This window comes from Copidosoma floridanum, unplaced genomic scaffold (genome assembly GCF_036245765.1).
Source record: "Copidosoma floridanum isolate Cflo_tuat_1 unplaced genomic scaffold, Cflo_Japanese_pri ptg000014l, whole genome shotgun sequence".
NCBI lineage: Eukaryota > Metazoa > Arthropoda > Insecta > Hymenoptera > Encyrtidae > Copidosoma > Copidosoma floridanum.
Window position 1 is genome coordinate 2,251,633 of NW_028321891.1, and position 18,787 is coordinate 2,270,419.

Below are 18,787 nucleotides of genomic sequence, written 5' to 3' on the forward strand. Positions count from 1 at the left end.
ACCGATTAAATTTATTTTACGTAATGATGATTGAAGTACATGAAGACTCATGATTTCAAAGCTCATACAAAGCTATGTCAATAAAATCATTAAAATGTTTATAAATAATTAATTAAACCTTTCTTTACGAACTAGCACCTGTCAAACTAGAAACAGTCAAACTGAAAATTTATCAACGTACCATAAATGATCGAAAGTTGTGGTGTTGATTCGTGAACCCGAAAATCCTTAGGAATCGACGTTTCATCACTAGAGCCAAAAATGCATTGTAACAAATCGTACCTTTCGAATATTTTTTCACAAATTCTAAAAGCCCTTTTTTGAGTACTTGCTAGTCTAAAAAAAAAAAAATACCATATAGCTCAAGTACCAATCCTGAAGGGGCGTAAAATGCAACTGGTGCACTACTCGTAACGAGCAGTGTCAAACACGCGAGCAAAGTTTGTTCCTTAATTCACCCGCACTCGCGGCTTACTAGCTCAAACTGAGGCTCAGCCCTTCCAGCAGCTTTTCATTATTCATCCCCGGCAGTCGGCATCCAAAAGCGAAAGTTACCCTCGCGAGCTTGACTCTCGTCATCCTTCCCCTTCGCTCGCGCCGAAGCTTACACGACTCGGCGAGCTTTTAATTGAGTTAGCAAAAGAGTTTTTACTTTCACACGCGTGTCGGTAACACAGAAGAGGGTATATGGTCGTAGGTGTAAGTGGGAGGCACATTCGGTAGATATACAACTGTGCCCCTAATTAAGTTGATGAACTCCCTCGTGCGTAATTTTTTGCTTCTTTGAACGAAATCATTGGGCAAAAGTCATCGCAACAAGGGTAATTGCAATGTTTGAAGCACTTCGATATCTTCGCGTGACCAAAAAGCAATTAAAATTGCTCATTTCAATCTCATCGATTTATGGATGAGGAATAAGCTTAATGGCATTCTCAATTGTAAATGGAAAAATTTTGTTTGATTAAACCACACAAGCATTAATATAATAATAATAACACCTGTCAAACAAGTAAGCCGATGAGATGCATCAAATAATCTCTCAAAAACTGTATGTGTTTTCATTTTCACATGTTTAGTGGTAAGTCGAGTTGTACAGTCAACATGTACAGATTTCCACGTTTCAAATGGTTTCTACAATCAATAGGACGTATCGAGTTTCACGTGTTGTATGGTACCACACTACTGCATTGATTCAGCAATAGTATGGAACGGTATTGGGAAGACTTTGGGGAGAAAAAAAATATCCGGCGTTACTCGCAGAGCTTCCCACGAACGCCGGGACAAAAATCGGTTCGGGCAGTGATATTGAATAATCGTAAGTCAATGGACCCACGAGCAATCCACTCCACTAAAAGTACTCCTCGCAAACGCTCGTGTATAGGGTACCAGCAGAGACACGGAAAGTTCCATTGGGGATGGTAGTAGTAACTTTTGGTTTCGCAGCGGCTGAAATTTTTTTTTTACTGAGCATTGCATTCGACCTCGTGGAAACTAAACAGTTGTGGGGAAATGATTAATAAAACAAATTTTTCGGCACATCAGAACCAAGCGGACCCGCCGAAATTCATCTGAAAATTGTTCGCAAGGACTTACATCTTCCTTCCCTTTTTTTGTTTTTCTTCTTTTTGCCAAAAACTGGGAGAGCGACGGTCGTAAGTTATCGCCGGAAGTGCGAAATGTCATTCGAGAGACTCTGGACGACAGCGTTGAAGAATCGCGTTATTTGTTCCCTTTATCCCGCGAACGAGAAAAATCGGAGGGATTACGAAACGGGCGTCACTCGCTGAAATTCTAAATGTCCTTTGGAAAAAAAAAGGAAAAAAAGAATCGGTTCTCTCTTTAATCCTTCGTTCAACTTTTCAAGCGCTACGTGTACTCTGCGAGCACATCTAAAAAAAATATATATATATATATGTTTCAACCAAGGCAACTTTGTCGTCCGCACTCTGTAGTAATAAACAGACGAGAAATAATAAAAAAAAAGTAGAGCTGCCGGACCGAGTGCAAAATTAAATGGACTCTCTGAGGCACGTACACACATTTACCTCGCGTGCAACACGCGAACAGAGAAAGCCTTTACAAAATATCGATGATGGTAAAAAGCATCGCCATCGACACGTTCGATTACGCGCGAGCTGACGGGCAAAAAAAGGGAAGAGCCTGGGAAAAAAAAAGGCCGCCTGGGAAGTACACCGCAGTAGTGCTCGCAAATGGAGCTGACAATGGAAAAAAAAAAAAAAGGATGAAACAGAGTACAGGAGTTGGCGTGCTACCGTGAAACGATGGACGAGGACGAGAGAACTTACTTTATACGTCCAAAATATTGCCGTTGAATTGGAGAAATTTTCCACTCGCTCCGCTGAGTTGTGCAAACATCCTACCCCGTTTGAGCTCCAGGTTTCACCTGCATACCGCCCCGAAAGAGTAAAAAAGTTAATCAGCTGCTTGAATCCATACGCGAAAGTACTGGCAAGAAATGTAAACACTCGTTATTCCTTTCTTCGCCGCAAAATTATGCGGTGCTCCGTACACTTGTATACGCGTACAGTGACGGTATAAAATAAGTATCAATTTGCTTTTTCACGGAGATGAGGGCGAATCTTTTTTCTTTCTAATTACGTGGACACGTGTTGATTAACAATCCATCACGAAACCGTGATTGACAACATCAGTTTTGTGAAACAAGAGCCACGCAGGAAGTGAAATGAGTTATTAATCCCCCCCCCTAAATCGATGCGCAGTGGCCCCGTGAAAATTTATTTCTCGGCGTTATCGGAATTCATCGACGACACGCACTCGCTTGTCGAAGGCCACGTGTATCCTCCTCGATGATTCAAATTGCGCTGGCGGTCCATGCACACTCACCGGAGCCTCTTCGATTTACCCTCGGCCCAACCAAGAAGCCAGAGGTCGATTTTCGCTTCGCGATGCCGCGCCGTGTACAGCTTTGGGTAGAAAAATCGGCCTCGGTGTTAAGTGCCGCTAATGTGTTTTTTTCACACGGTACGAGTATTACCGATGGCCCTGAAATCATGGGATTGTTCTCGCGCTGATAGTCATCAAGCGCTTCCTCGGTACGTATAGGCGTCGGAAATGAGCTAACAGCGAGCAACACGTACGTGCGTTTGCAATGACTGCGCGTATGGACGCGAGACCTTGTGTCAGTGTACTTCACAGTTGAACTTGACTGATAGATCTATCAGTTTCGTGCGATTTTTTTTTTTTTTTCTCACGACTGCCGTAAAATTTATTTGTCTTACACCTAGGCTTATCCGCGACGGCAGTTGTGCAGTCGTAGACGGTAATATTTTTTTTTTTTTTTTTTTTTTTTTTTTTATTGCGTGGTCGGTCATTACGAAATGCTTTTATATAATGGGAGAACTATTCGCTAGCGTTTATCTGCGAAGGACGTTTCCTATGCAACTTTTTAAATGTACTTACACGCTTGTGCGCTTTATCAATTGTACGTTTTACTGATTTCTCGACTTTTTTTCTTTTCTGTTTCAGGTAAGTATACCACGTACCGTCGGCTATGAGCTGCGCGCAAGTACCAAAGTGCCGTAAGTTGATATTAAACGTCTATTGTAGCTTATTTTCTGTATATGTATAAGAATATTCAAAAATTTTTGTTTTATTTCTTACGTGAGGCGTGTTTTTAAACGCACGGTGTGGTGGAAAAACGAAAAAGGCCCAAAAACCTTTCGAGGTGATTTTTCCTTAGGGGTCAATGGAACATTGCATATACCTGCTCCGCAGTCGTAAAGATTCACGACCCCGACGTCTGCATTTCCAAAGTTGTCAGGGCAAAATTTTCCTTCTAAAAAGCGGCAGTAAAAAAAAAAGAAAAAAAGGCACTTTGTTACATTAAAGTGGACGCGCTGCAAGCTGAGTCACGTTACTGGAGCTGAAACGAAATAAAAATAAAAACTCGCGCGACGAGCGCAAATAATTTTATTTCGCGCGGCGTAAAACGCGGGCACACAGACAGCTTCGTCACTTTATCTTCCTTAACGACGCACTCAAGTGCCATTCGGGAAGAATATCGTTTTTAAGAAACTTCAAAGCGTCGCGTGTAAACATTTCGACGAAAAAAAAAAAAAAAAAAAAAAAATCGATTGGAAATTCGGACGCAAAAACAAAAGCAAGTATCGGGAAAAAATCGAAAGAGACGCGAGCGGGGCAAGCAACGGAGGGGGTGTTACACGAGAGGAGCACTTTCGCGATAAGGCACGCTCCACGAGACCAAGGGATAAATTGAATTTTATGAGTCCCCCTCGCCGAGACTGGGGTCGTAAAGCCCCCCCCCCGTCCTGCCCTGTCTCGGCGGAGCTCGAAATTGCACCTCAAGATTTGCCCGAGCGAGGAACGAATTCCCGCGCGAAACACAAAACAATCGCGCCACATCCAACTTTGACGATTCGATTTTACGAGATGACCAACTAACGCGACCGCGCTCGTAATGCGCACACATGACGCTCAGAGATCATAGAGCAATAAAACGCTCTAGGACCGGCGTAAGTATAGTTTGCCTAGGGCGAAAATTTATGGTATCGGAGTCTCATTACGGAGTGACAAACACCGTGCCCCGAAGATGGAAGCTCTCGATTCTTGGTAATTGCACTTTGGTGCTCGGAACTTTACTCGCTTTCTGATCGAGTGGGCGACTTTTTTTTACTCCCAGGAAGTTTCCGTGGATCGAAGTCGGGACGTGGAGGAAGTTTACCTAGGAAAAATTACGATGGTTCCTCCGGTCGGGAGACCCGGGGGCACTTGATAAAAATTCAATCGAAAATTTTACAAACTCGTTCATTAGGACTCCCGTTCGAACTAATTTAATTAAACGCGGAGCATCGAAGAAGGGCGGGGTGGGAGAGAGAGTCCCACCATCTCCGATTCGAGGATTCTTCTTTGGGATGATAAAAGGTCGAGCAAAGAGCGGTTGAAAATAGTCCCGGAGTGGGAGGGAGGGGGGCCTAAGTAAAGTGTGACGACCTTTTGAGCTGCTGCTGCCCCGCGGAAAGCTTTGCATTTTAAATGACTCGAGTTGACGGCTGGAGAAGCCGCTTTTTTCGTCTTCTCTGTGTAATAATATACATACCTTGGGAGAATTCGTTGGTTTTTAACTCTTTTTTTTTCCTGCGATGTTTAGGGATCCAAACTTTTTTGTTACGAACAAAAATTTTTAACCATTTTTGTATAAAATTTATTGCGCTTATCTGGCGCCAAACAATTTTTTTATTAATTTTATTGTATTGTAGATGATGACAGATACAAAAATTTTTAAGCCAACAAAATAAAATTTATTAATAAAAAAAAATTCCTTCAAAGTGCTTAAAAATTCATAAAACACTTGGCTGTTTGTATCTCTCGGTTAAATAAAAAAAAAAAAAAAAAGAGTATTGGCAAGAAATCGGTTGAAACTTCGCTAATGGTTATTTGAAAAGTTTTACTCGACGATTCGCAAAGTCACCATGTGTATAAATGCCAAAAAAATTTCTAAAGGCAGAGATTTCGGATAAGACGTTTTTTTGTCTCGAAGAACATTTAATTTTGATTGAACAAAGCCTGGATAAAAGCTTCTCTTATCGGCATTTTATCTCGTCGTCGATCAATATTTTTTATCTACTCTGATTCGGCGTGAAACTACTCGAACGCGTTTTTTTCGGGCATGTAACGCAATAAAGCTGCTTAAATAGAAACACAATAATATTTACCATTTACAGTATGACTTCATTTTCACCGGTATATTTTCCAAGTCCAACAAAGAAGAAGAAAAAGCTTCACAAAAAGATTGAATACGTTCGAAAGAATGAATATTTTTACTATTCACGTGTATTCAATTGAAATAAGAGTAATAATTATTTGCTCGTAACCACAATATATTTTTTACTAGCGAGAGATCTTAATTCACAGCCAATAAATATTATTTCAGGCGTTGCCAATAATTATAGTTTTAATTGTTTCATTTAGTGAAACTCAATCTAGTAGGTACGAATGGTGGATATTCCTAAATAGTGAAAATAAACATACAACTAGGAAACAGTAAAACTGACCACGATACTTTACAAGTAATGAAATTTGACTACGAAAAAGTGTGAAGTAAAGTTTTTTCTAGTAATTTGCATAATTGGGTCCAATTAGCTGTACTGGTTATTCTCTTGAAGTAGAGATGTGATACAGATCAACGAGACAAACAGAAGATACTCTTTTAAATCGTTGAGCACGAATCTAAAACTTGAGCTGCTCCATCTGTACAACCACAATTGTTTTCAATATGAATAACTTAAATATTTAGCTCTGAAGTAATAATATCTTGATAAACGTGATGGAACAATTTTAGGAAAAAAAAAAAAAAAAAGAAAAAAAAAGTGTCTGGTTTGGCGAGAAACAAAAAACTACTGGCATTGTGTGCAACGAAAAACAACTCGGAAAGTAAAAAAGCTGAACAGCAGCGTCTAAAAAAAATGAAGCGAGCCAACCACCTGAGAAATATATATTTACCCGAGCCACGATGGCTCGTTAACCTGCCGCGGGAGGTGCAGCTTATACACGCCATCACCCACCGCCGGGATATTTCTTTCCTCGCCTCGTCATAACTCCGGAGGAATTAACCGGACAAAAGAGGCGAAATAAATTGAGAGCTTTGCGAGCTTATCTTCCGTCAAAGTACATGGATATTAATCGTTGCGGGTCATCGTTTTAAACGTTACAAATGAACGACCCTGTATTATAATTTTATGATCAACGTGTGGTAAGGTTTGTCGAGCGTAAATTGTTAATTATTGTTGTTTTTTTCGGCGAAACTAAAAACTTTTGCTCGAAAACTCAGAGGTACGGCCCAAACTCGTGGCCAAAGCATTTGAATCTGAAACAGCATATATATATATATATAGGCTAGACCGCGGGTTGTACAAGTGTGCTACAGTAGCTTTGCGGCTTGAAGTGGTCGTCGCTTGAAATTTTCATTTTGCGATTACGTAGTTTCAGCTTTGCTCAGCCACGCAACAACTTGTGCATCATTGACTGAATCAACTTGATTTTTTATACGACAAAATGGTTTTGTCAAACACCCACCATCCCTAAAAATTACCATCCCTAGGAGAGAAAAAAATTTTCTTCTTCGATCATTCATCGAGCCATTCTTTTTTAAATTGACCGAGTCTTTGAGGCTCCTTCGAAATCAAATAACTGGAGGCTTGCCAACGAAAATCGGGGGTCTGCAAGGGAATTTCACACGATTCGTCATTCGAACTCGAACTTTTCGGAAAAGAATGCGGAAGATGCTCGGGTTCATAAAAAATAAAAGAGCAGCCCGTAGCGCACTTATCGGTATTAAAACGCGGCAAATGGCAATAACCGAGACGAGCCGCAACAGCTATGAATGAAAAAAAAAACAAAAAAAAGTACATGTATATACCAGAGACACACGTGGAAAGTCAAACAAAGGCTCAGCCGAGTTTTCACTCATCGAAGATAAGAGAGAGCAGCCAATGACCGTCGCCGTCATCACCGGTCTTGACCGAAGCGCTCTCCTTTTTCTTTCTCCCGAGGAAAAATTGGAAAAGAGGACCAAGGGATCTGCGCCCAAGGTGTACACACAGGATAGATCGTTATCCACCAAAGAGGGATTCGTCCGCGCTTTTTTCGCCCTAGAGTATGTATATGTATACGTATATACCCCGGAGAAACGAGGGCGCGCATCGTAGTGGTAAGGGCACTCATTCTTTGCGCGCTGCGCTTTATTTTCGTGCACAGTATCCGGGAGAGAGCGGAGCCTTTGACCGACCGCGGGCTTTTGTTGGAGTTGAAAGCAAAAATTTTTATCATGTATACTTTTTCGGGAGGATAATTTCCAGGGCAAATAATAGGTACAAGACCGTGAGCCATAACTACGACTTGACAAAAAAAGAAATCTCGATGTGAGTGAAAAATCTACCATAGCCAAGCCGAGACGTGAGTTGCTATAGATACACGAGACGAGCTTATTAAAGTTCGCTTTCCCTCGAGGCGCTGTAGGTACATATTGCGCTCGCACACGCAAGCCATATACCCTTGTATGTCTCGTATGGATACGAAAGGACCGTGACAGTCGTAAATATCGATTTTGCTACTCCAAAGGGCCGTTTATATTGCATCTCCTCATGCGTGCCGCGGTGCTCCTCTATTTTCCCTCCCTCCGTGTACTACGTGTATGTAGGAACTTTTATGACGTTCATAAAAAATCGAAAGGCCTGGGGCGTATGCAAATAATGTGCCTCAAACATCCGTAAATGAACCCTGGAATACGCGTACAGTAACAAACGATAACTGCATGTATGATAAAATCCGGCTGATTTCACGATGAATTGAAAGTTTCTTTGACCGAAAAAAAAAAAAAAATTAATTAGCTTGAAATAAAATTATGGTAATCAAAGTATTTTTGTGTCTACTTTAAATTCGTTTGATTTGGCAATTTGATTTTTTTTAATGCGTAATCCAATAAACATCAAATATTATTTGCGATATTGACAAAAGGATGTTATAATAGCGATTCAGAAGCCCTGAATAAGAATTTCGGATCGCCATTATCTGTAATCAAATTAACTATGCGATTATAACAATGTTGCTACTAAATAAGATCAAAAATGTAGCATTGGATAAAAATTTCGACATTTCCAAAGTACAAATTGATTCTAAGTAAGCAATCAAAGGTTGGCGCTTGTGACGTGCAGTTTAACAGAGTTAAAATTCATCTATAATCACCACTGCAACGTTACGTGCTGATTTAGAAAATTTATTTTCGTAAGAAAAGATAAGACACACCGAGTGAATAAATTATGAACACTTAAGTGTAAATGATTAAAAAATTATCATTTTAGCTTCATACGTTGCTAACGGTGAAATAAACCAATCGCCATAACGATGTTACTTGCAGTAATGCAATAAATTTTTTTAGTATCATTACCTACCACGAACTATATGTATTAAAAAAAAAAAAAAAAAAACGATTTCACAACATTTCTAAAGGATTCCGTAACGAAGCAAATGAATGTTCTTTTAGAAATTTCTAAGACACGAAATAGCAAACTTTTCATGCAATCCCCCACATACATATATATGGGTACATTGCACACGTAGTAAAAAAAGATCCACTTTAGGCATTCGCAAAATGATTGTTCACGCGCATAATCCTCGATGAATCACAGTGAATCCTCCAAAAAGTAAGAAACCACTCAATGATTCATGCAGTGTGAAAAAAAAAACTTATTTCTGGAAATGAAGTCACTAAGCTACTAAATATACACGGATATCATGTGCCATCGAAAAAAACCAACCCATACATAATCGATCGGTCAACACGACTAACACGAGGTACAAGTACACCGCGGACGACAGTGGCATTCCACAACCAGGTGAATTATCAGTCTATCAACAGTGAAACCTCGACACAATATAATTATGTCTGTTCCGCGATAGGTACATAGAACAAAAGGCTACCCCCGATGTATTCGTCGCGAGGTTTCAAGCCCGAGGTATACATGCTACCCAATGCATACACACTATCGCAGTGCCAAAACGCGTAAAAATTGATCCAAGTTCTTGTATAATAGCCTCGAAACTTTCCTACCGAGAACATTAAAAACTCTGTGCCCCCTGGTAAACGCTGATAGCCCTATACCTACTCCTATTTGTGTAAACACCCCTTTCACGGTTCTCATTAAAAACCTAAAATCTCCAAATTCAAGCCCATCGCGGGTACTTTTCTTTCTACCCATCGCCACTGCACAAAACCACCGTGCTCCGGTAATCATCGAGGGGCTAATTAAAACGCAGCTCGTATCGGAGATCAATGAAGCGTCGATTGATAGCGGCCAAAGCCACCGGCACGTACCTGACGCATCGTATTAAATCGCGGAGAGCGAAACGAGTGGCAGGGGTGACGGGGCAGCGGGTGCATTATACATACACGGTGTGTAAATCAGGTCGGTGAGTACGTATATTATATACCTACATGCGACACCGGCCACTGACAGCCTGGATGGCGCGCGAGTGACACCGACCCCCATATATCTACTGCATAATGCACGATGAGCCTAGTGTGACCCTGTACCTGTACAACGATGTTAGATAATTCCTCCCATTTTTTTTTATGACGAACTACCAGGTACATGATAAATTTCCACCGAATCGGAAAAAAAAATCCGAGAGGTGGACAGGGGAGTACTTAAAGTATCGGTAGTTCTTGGAAGTTCTCCTATAGACCTCCTCGAAGTTTGCATCGGTCTTTGGGAATGAAACTCAATCTAGAGCGCGGGGACAAAACGACGAGTGCACGCAAGGGATGGGGAATGAAAACATAGAGATTGCACGTAGCTGAGGTGTACTTATATCGAGCAGCGACAACTTATATTTATTAATTTTAACTCTTACACTCATCTGTTGTTCGGCTGCTTTTTTTCCATCCCTCCTTTTTTATCGGCCTCTGCGTTATTGTTATACCGTTGGAGAGCTCCGCGGACTAATTGGTCGTGGCAACGGGGCACGTGCAAGTATCCCCGTATCGTACATCGTTGGTCCGCTATTGCATTTAAAATTAACTTTGCTTCTACCTGATGGGCCGATGCAACTCGGGGTGGGAAAAAAGCGCATGGAATATATATAAGCAAACAAATCGCTGTCCATCTATTTCGTCCGAAATACATATATCTGTAGATGGCGATGGAGTTTTTTTTTAATTAAAAAGAGAAAAGCTTGGCTTGGCGTGTCGGGGGTGCCATTTATTCCGTCGCGAGTCGAATTGATTGGAGCACCTATAAATAAAAACCGGGTGCGGAATCGAAGAAAAAGAAATCGCGAAGTTTATAGCGTGGCGATCTCGGATCGCGACGTGGCGTGCTACGTACACAATAACATACACGCGTATAGCTGGCTCGTGTATTCAAACGACTTGGTTATGATACGCCCGGCCGCTGACAGTTCGATTAAAAGTGCCGCGTCTATCGATGGGAGCTTTAAGGGGGAAAGACTTGTCGTTTGGATTAATTTCCCCCTACTGCCTTTTTTACTCTCCGGCAACGAGCTTCAAAGGGACGAAATGGTACTTGGATTTTTTTTTTTTTTTTTCGTTTTCGGACTCCTTCCTTCAGCGCAAAAACAGTGGACTTTGACGAATATATTCACGCATCGGATCAATCGGCGTTTTTTTGTTCTCCCCTTGTTCCGCGGTCATACACGTGATTATACATCGTGTAAAAGGCAAGGGGAGATGGCGACGCGTAAAGTTATCTAGATGAAAAGAGTGACATTCACCCTGAGCAACCCAATTCTTTGAATCAAAGAAAATTTCTTTGCCCTCATTCCGTTAAATATTTTCTTATGAGTAAAAATAATATTTTACAATTGAAAATAATATTTTATTAAATTAAAATTTTCTTTTTTAATTACGAATTTCTCATTTAGTTGTACGAAATGTTTTTTTGGATCGACTAAATTTGTTTCAATTAAAAGAAAATATTTAACGGAATGAGGGTAAAGAAATTTTCTTTGATTCTAAGAATTGGGTTGCTCAGTGACTCGTTGGGGTAATGAATTTGATTGAAAAACAGGTCAATGGTAAGCTCGCCGGTCCGCTGCAGTTGGTGCAATTACGCACAGCTAAGAGCTTTCACGCTGATTATTTTGGGCCACGCTGCAGGCTGTAAGCATATTTTCTAACACGCCGCGTCCACGCTTCTCCTTCAACTTTATCCATTAGTCGGTTGTATAATCGCGTTACCGGCCGATTCATAAACTCTCGGGCTATAAAAACTGTACGGTGCTTTTACGATCCCAAAGGGTGTGTTTATATATGCAAGGCTGTCGTGTAGATCGGCGTATGAGTACATAATGGGCTAGGATGTACTTTAGCAACTCATGAGATACATGTACATTAAAGAAAAAAAAAAAAAAAAAACTGAGTCAGCATTTGGTCACTTTGGCCAAACAAAGTTAAATTAGCACTTCAAAGCAAGTGTTTTCCCACCGCCGCTTAAATACCACGCGTAAACGTTATACCATCTGAAATTCAATGCACACTCAACTCCTCCTCCTACTACAGCACCGGCATTCAATTACAAGCTCAAAGCAAACCTAGTTCTAACTAGTCGTAACAACACGGAACGTATACGCGTGGCATTTCCCGTCCGGAGTAACTCTGGTGAATTGAAATAAGTGATTCGCCATCATTAAAAATAAATAAATAAACAAATAAATAAGACTGAGTGGACTAAGAGTCCTAAAAATAAACACAAGATCGAAATTGGGTAAACACCGTAATAGATCAACAGAGAGAGGGAGAGAGAGCCCATCAATATGTGTGTGGCATTTAGTAAACTCAGCAGAGTTCCGCACGGGCGATAATTCAGGTCGGGCGGCCGTTAAAACAAGAAGTTATCGCTCCCGAGCCAAGGGCGTATATTTATGGATTACACAGGGAAAGGACTCCCCGCAGGTACGGAGCTTCCGTTAGAGGGAATCTCTGCGCTTGACGGGAAAAGCAAGTGCAGCCGGCTCTCCTCCCATTGTTCCCTGAATATTCAGCGGATCCTCTCTCGGCTTTAATTGCCCGGTTCACCGAACCTTTCAAAGGACCCCCCACCCCCTTCGTCTGACTTGGCAGCCGAGGCATCAGGTTGAGGGTATATTATACTCGTGCGCGATCGTCAGTCAACAAATTGCGAGACGACTGGGCGTGAGAGGAGATTTCGCGAAAAGGACTTTTTCCCCAAGTGGTTCTGGACTTTTGTCTCTCACGAGTATTTGAAGTACACGTCTCCCATCGTCCATAAGTTGGTTTGCAAACAACTCTTGGTTTCCATTTTAATCGTGTCCTATGTAATTGTAGCTCACTCGAGGCGTTTCATTATTGAAAAGCGGAGGGAAAAAAGTGTCATCGGAGAGGAAAGTGTTATTTGGTGGAGGAAAGTAAGTAAAAAGAAAAAAAAACAACCCCTATCGATCAAACGAGGGAATCTTGAGAGCAGAACCCCGTGAGACGTCGAAAAATCCTGTCTACCGTATACGTACCGAGAGAGAGGAAGTGCACACGTATAGCCGCGTGTACAAATACGATCGACCGAGAAGAAGAGGAAGAAGCCCTTCAAGTGCAGCTTTTCGAGGCTCCGCGGCAGTTTTATACCGCTCTGTAAATAAAGTTCATAAATTGCCGAGTTATCCACTATTCCGAACTTGCCGGAGTCGAAACTCGGGAGAGACGCGTCGGTGGAATTGAAAGCGATGGGGCGGGAATTTCCGAAGCTATATACATACACAACATTTTCTTTTCGGCTGTGTCCCGTCGACTTTCCAAAGTTGGAGTTCTTGCACCCGACATTGAAACATATGCTCGATACTCCTTTTATTGAAAAAAAAAAGAAAAAAAAAAAAAAACCTCAAAGTTTTTTTACATCGAGGTAGACGCTCAGATGTACACGCAAAGCCTTGAAAGTATATTTGGCTTGGTTGATACTACGCAACACGTGCCGTGTTATTTCACAATAACACGTAACGTCGCTCCGATGTCAACAACTGTTGATAGGGACATACATACGTGTATTTAAATATAGGTGTATGTATATATAATGACTGAATCACGCAAGATTCAGCACATCAAAGTCGATAGATTGTAATCGCAGAGAGTACGATGTAACTTTGCGATTAAATTCCATTAGCACGACATCGCTATAAATGATCGCATCCATGTACATGTACATAAATGTAATACGTAAGATCGACCCAATTGTATACAACAACGTGCGATCGAAGTAAATTTTCGCTTGGGGCCAAAAAAAAAAAAAAACACTCGCACGAGTCGCATTTGACTCATATCTCGTAACACTGCAATTACATGTATATACTAACGTTTGTGCTAATCCGCGCAACCCTCGCCGCTCTTCCTGTGTATCATACTAATGCACGCCTCTCCCGCTTGCCTGTTTCAGATGTACCGTGACTAACCTACCCTCTGCCAAAACAAACAACATTTTGCTATTTCGCGCGTGTACATTACATACCCACCTGTGAGCAGAGACAGCGCGAAGGAGACAGTATGCAAGCGTTGCGGAAACCACACCACCGCCTCAAAAGCTGAACAAAGGTCCTGCCCTCGAAGCAGCCAAGGAACCCCCGAATCCAAGGTGAGTGACAAAATCGAACGAAAGACGTATCCAAACTAAAGAAACGGTCGTTTCGTTGGTTTAATGAGCAGCGGGACGCCCCCAAGCGGTAACAGCCCGTAGCCCGTGCCCAGCAACCGCCCCGAGGACGTGAGGGCGTAGGGGGGGAGGAGAGCAGGCCCGGCCGCGTGGTGTTGTCCGCCGGGGGTGGCGGCAGCGGGGCCGGCGACGGCTCTCGGTCCGCCTATAGACGCCGTGACTTGGAGGCGCGTCGTCCTGCAGGGCCTTCCACCGGGGGCGCCGGGACTGCCTGTCTATCCACCATCAGCTCCTCGGTCGCGGGGAGCGCGGGGGGCTGCGGCCCCGTGGTGGGCCTCCCCTCGTACAAGAAGCGACAAGGTAAAGCACGCGCGGGACCGGCAAGTCGCCCTTTCTGGCTACTAAATTTAATTATTTATCGTTTCTTTTTTTTTTTTTTTTTTTTTTTTTTTTCCTTCAACGTTTATTGTTTTTGAATTTGGAGAACTGTTTTTTTTCTGATTAGGGCCTGTTTTTAAAAAAAATTTTCGTTTTTTTTTCTCCATTATCGACGTGCTGTTGAAGTTGGCGATGTTACCATTTCATTATGTACAGCGCAGTCTGAGCTGAGGCACTGATTGGAACCGATGTGGAAGATTTTTTTTTTCACTTTGAGGGATTCGCATGAATTAAAAATAAATTGTAACTACTTGACCGCAAATACCAATCTTTCATTAAATTATTTTTTATCATATGTTTTTTTCTACACTGGAACATACTTCTTGCATAACCTGAATTTCGATAAGGTTCATCGCGATATACTACCTAAATGACGACACATCGATATCGCCGAGATTAAATCAACATTGAATAAACCCGCTATTTCGGACTGTTGCAGGCTTACATGCTTTATACGGTGTAATGCTTATAATGCGTGAGTCGAGCTAATTGTTGAAATTGATGTAACTTGCAGAATAGTGAGGGTATCCTAAACTGACATGTCTTGGGCGAGTGGTACCGGGGCATCTGGGTCTACCTTCAAACTCCGTCACAGCAGTAAGTTTGAGCAATGAAAGAAGGAATATATGTTGTCTTTGAGGTGCCAAGTTTTCAACTATATTCTATACTTATATTTTTAATATCACTTATTATTATTATTACTACTTATTGACCTATACGAGCATAAAAAGTTGTGTAAAATACATACCTTAGATCACAATAAGTGCTAGTTTGACATACATTAACTTTTGTTTATTCGATAATTTCTATTTTTTGCACCAACAGCATTGTAACCTAAGCTGTCTTAGATGATGAATAAATTTTCACCATATTGTAACACTTGCATTAAGGAAGTTCTGTATCTGCCAGTACAATTAGATTATCAAATGCTTATACTAATTATACTAACTGTATACATTTCCAGACTAACAGATTTCTAACTTGACAGTGCCCCAGATCAGACTGATGAGATGGCTTATCTTTATTATTAATCATATTTAATATTATCAAAGTTTGTAAACTGGGAGTAACATGTAGCATGTAGCACTACAATAAGAGCGATAGATATGACAATTTGTTTTTAGAAACTGTTACGTCACGTTTGGGGTATGCATCGACACAAACTGCACCACAACCTGTGTTTTACAATTTATTTCCAGTTTACATAACTTGACGAATATTTAATCTGTGCACGTTACTGCGAATATCTCTTTGTGCCCATACAATTAAATTATTTTCATTTTTTCTGTTTTACTTTTGAATGTATTTTTTGGCGATTACAACAAAGTCATTTTTACGTTTCACTCTGACGATTTGATATTTCATTTGTGGTAATCGCCAGGAATTATATTACGATAGTTTGAGAATGAAGTTGAAAAAGTTAACTTAATTTTTGTCACTTAATGACGATAAGAAAAAAAAAAAGCACTAGTAATCGACTGCACTTAATTTAGTGTATTTCCTGCATTTATTCACCAATTTATGGCTTCACTTTGATTTCATTTTACAATCCATACAAATAAATGAAGAGTACAAATTCTTCGAAACAATTGTGTATTGCATTGGAAAATCGGATACTAGTGGTTTACTTTTTGTATTTTAAATTTTCAAGCTTAACATCGCTGCTTTTTTTTAAATATAATTTTGAGTTACGTTTTAAATATACAGCTTTAATTATAATACAAAAAAACAAGTATCGTTGAACTTTTCCATTACTAATCATCATTTAATGTTGATTTTTTTTTTTTTGTGATATAAGTATCGAAAAGTCATCCTACACTGAATAATACATGCTGATTTTTGAAGTTCATGTTGCACACAAGCAACTCCGAGGGTCATAAGAACCCTTTTAGACGAACTATTGTGAAGAGATCAAGGCATAACGAACCAGTGCAAAAGACAAACGGTAAAAAAATTGGACGACTTTGTGGTATAAGGGATGAAAAAAAAGATACGGGAAAAGTAAAACTCGTGGATGTCCTATCAAAATTTCTCATTGACTCGCTGTGTATGGAAGCCGATGACATGACATACACACCTCAACAAATTTTTTTTTCCTACATTCAGAATTTTTCAAAATATTTTGTGGCTTTGAATGTTTTATGATTGAAATTGTTAAATTTTTACAACCTTTGTTTTTCTTGTGACAACCTTTTTTATATAATTGGTAGGGTACGATGCATTGCTAGTTTTGTCGATGATTAATTATTGTACTTTTATCGTTTTGTTCCTAAAATAACAACACACTCAATAATAAGCCCTTTTCCTCGACACTTGGATCATTCACTAGTTTTTCATTTCTCCCTGTACAAATAAATTTTAATACACGAGTGAAAGGTTCGGAATCGTAGATTCATTCTCGGCCTGCATTTACGATACAGCGGTGCATATTCATGGATAACAACTGAATAACAGAAATTTTCATTTTTATTTTTTTCACGATGGTTGTATTCAGTCAAAAAAGTCGTAAGTAGGTAAACTTAATTAAATTGAAAATTTTAAATACCAACACTTGAAAAATCATTCTTCAATTAAATCGAACTATATCCTTTCGATATACAGTATAGACCACTTACTCCCAATAGTTGAAGAATAGCTTGCACCCTAGAATTTTCCACTCGATTAATTTAAGAATGAGCGACTTCAAGAAGATGTCAAATAAGTCTGACACACTTTTACGGACAGGTGATTGTCAAAAAGTCAAACATATATATACTATTGAGTACAACTTGTGTAAGTTTTTTTTAGTAATTTTTTTTTTTTAATCTACCACTTGTTTAAACTAGTTGACTGCAGGAAAACATCTTTGTGACTTTTGGTATTTATACTTTTTGCATTGATGCAGACAAGACACGAAAAAAGAGAGCATCATATGATTTTTTCAACAATAAGCTGACACTGAAAATATCAAGTAACCTTTTTCAAACCAAATATTACTTTTATTAACAGAATCTTCAATAAATACGTTCTAGTTTTTTTACAACGGGCAAGTTAACAATCACCCAATAACCTCCAAGCATCGGAGATTATTAAAAAAAAATGTAAGCTTGTATCACGTGTAAAATTGTAGATTGAACATCGCGTTGGAGTAAACTTTTTGTCAATCACCCGTACCACCTCACACCTCCTTGAGCAACACTCGATCGCGTTAGGCATTCCGACCCTTTCACTAATATAATATACACTCGCACAAACCACCACCGCTCGCCTGACCGATCGAAGCGACTAATCTGTCCGTCCTGTGCTGTCTCTGTTCCCCGAACGACGGCGCCGACGAACCGCAACACCAGGTAGCGGCGGATCATGGGGCCGGGGTGGCAAGGGCCGGGGCGGCCGAGGTCGCGGGGGCGGCGGCGGCGCGAGTCTGCCGGCCGCCCCCGCGCTCCAGGCGAGTCAATACCCGGGGGGCCTGCCGGCCGTGGAGCCGGGCCTCCGGGAGGTCGTCAACATACTCGGCCAACGGAACCAGGCCGGCCGGCTCATAGGCGTCGACCCGCCCCCCGGGGCCGTCGTCGTCGAGGAGCCGACCCCCGACGAGGAGGAGAGCCCTGAGATGAAGCGCCCACCCAAGCCCCTCTACAGGCGGTTCATCAACTACGTGCGCGAGGCCTGGACCGGCGTCAAGTTCGCCTTAGGTGAGCTCGACCATCTACACCCTCTCCGGTTGGAGTATATATAGTACTGTATTATCATTGTCATAGAAAAGACGAGTTTTTTTTTTTTTTTTTTTTTTTTTTTAGTACCTGCGCTGTAAAAAATTGTTCGCGAGCGCTTGCGGTTGTACATGGTTGTTGTTGTTGTTGTCGTTGTTGGCTTGTTTATTTGCTGGTTACGTATAAGTTTTATGTGTGTGTATGTACATTGCGCTGTTTCCACGGAAAATATCGTTAAAGTATAATTGATTGTGCACAATGAAAAAAAGCATAGTTCTTGCCGCGGTGTGGAAGACATTGGGGGCGAATACTCGCGAGGTCTTTTACAAAACTGGCCTTTTCTGAAATTCTCAAAGCGATTTCGCCTCTGTTTCTTCGCATCGCGGTTTTTGCGATGACTTTTTACGGCGCATGTATATTTATATACACTCGTGTTGAAATTGATTTGAAAAAGTACATTTTACGATTTGAGAAAATTGTTCAGCT

At 40.9% G+C, this 18,787-nt stretch overlaps 1 protein-coding gene across 1 annotated transcript in view; it reads left to right on the forward strand.

Annotated features, from left to right (window-relative positions):
• LOC106638234 (A-type potassium channel modulatory protein KCNIP1) overlaps nt 1-18,787 on the forward strand; it is a 64,913-nt gene that overhangs the window by 14,120 nt on the left and 32,006 nt on the right. Inside the window, exons 2-6 of the mRNA XM_023392783.2 lie at nt 13,959-14,153; nt 14,225-14,531; nt 15,124-15,206; nt 16,455-16,554; nt 17,939-18,283. Of these exons, the coding sequence (XP_023248551.1) occupies nt 16,458-16,554; nt 17,939-18,283 (442 nt within the window). The 5' untranslated portion in view covers nt 13,959-14,153; nt 14,225-14,531; nt 15,124-15,206; nt 16,455-16,457. The remainder of the gene's footprint in view (nt 1-13,958; nt 14,154-14,224; nt 14,532-15,123; nt 15,207-16,454; nt 16,555-17,938; nt 18,284-18,787) is intronic.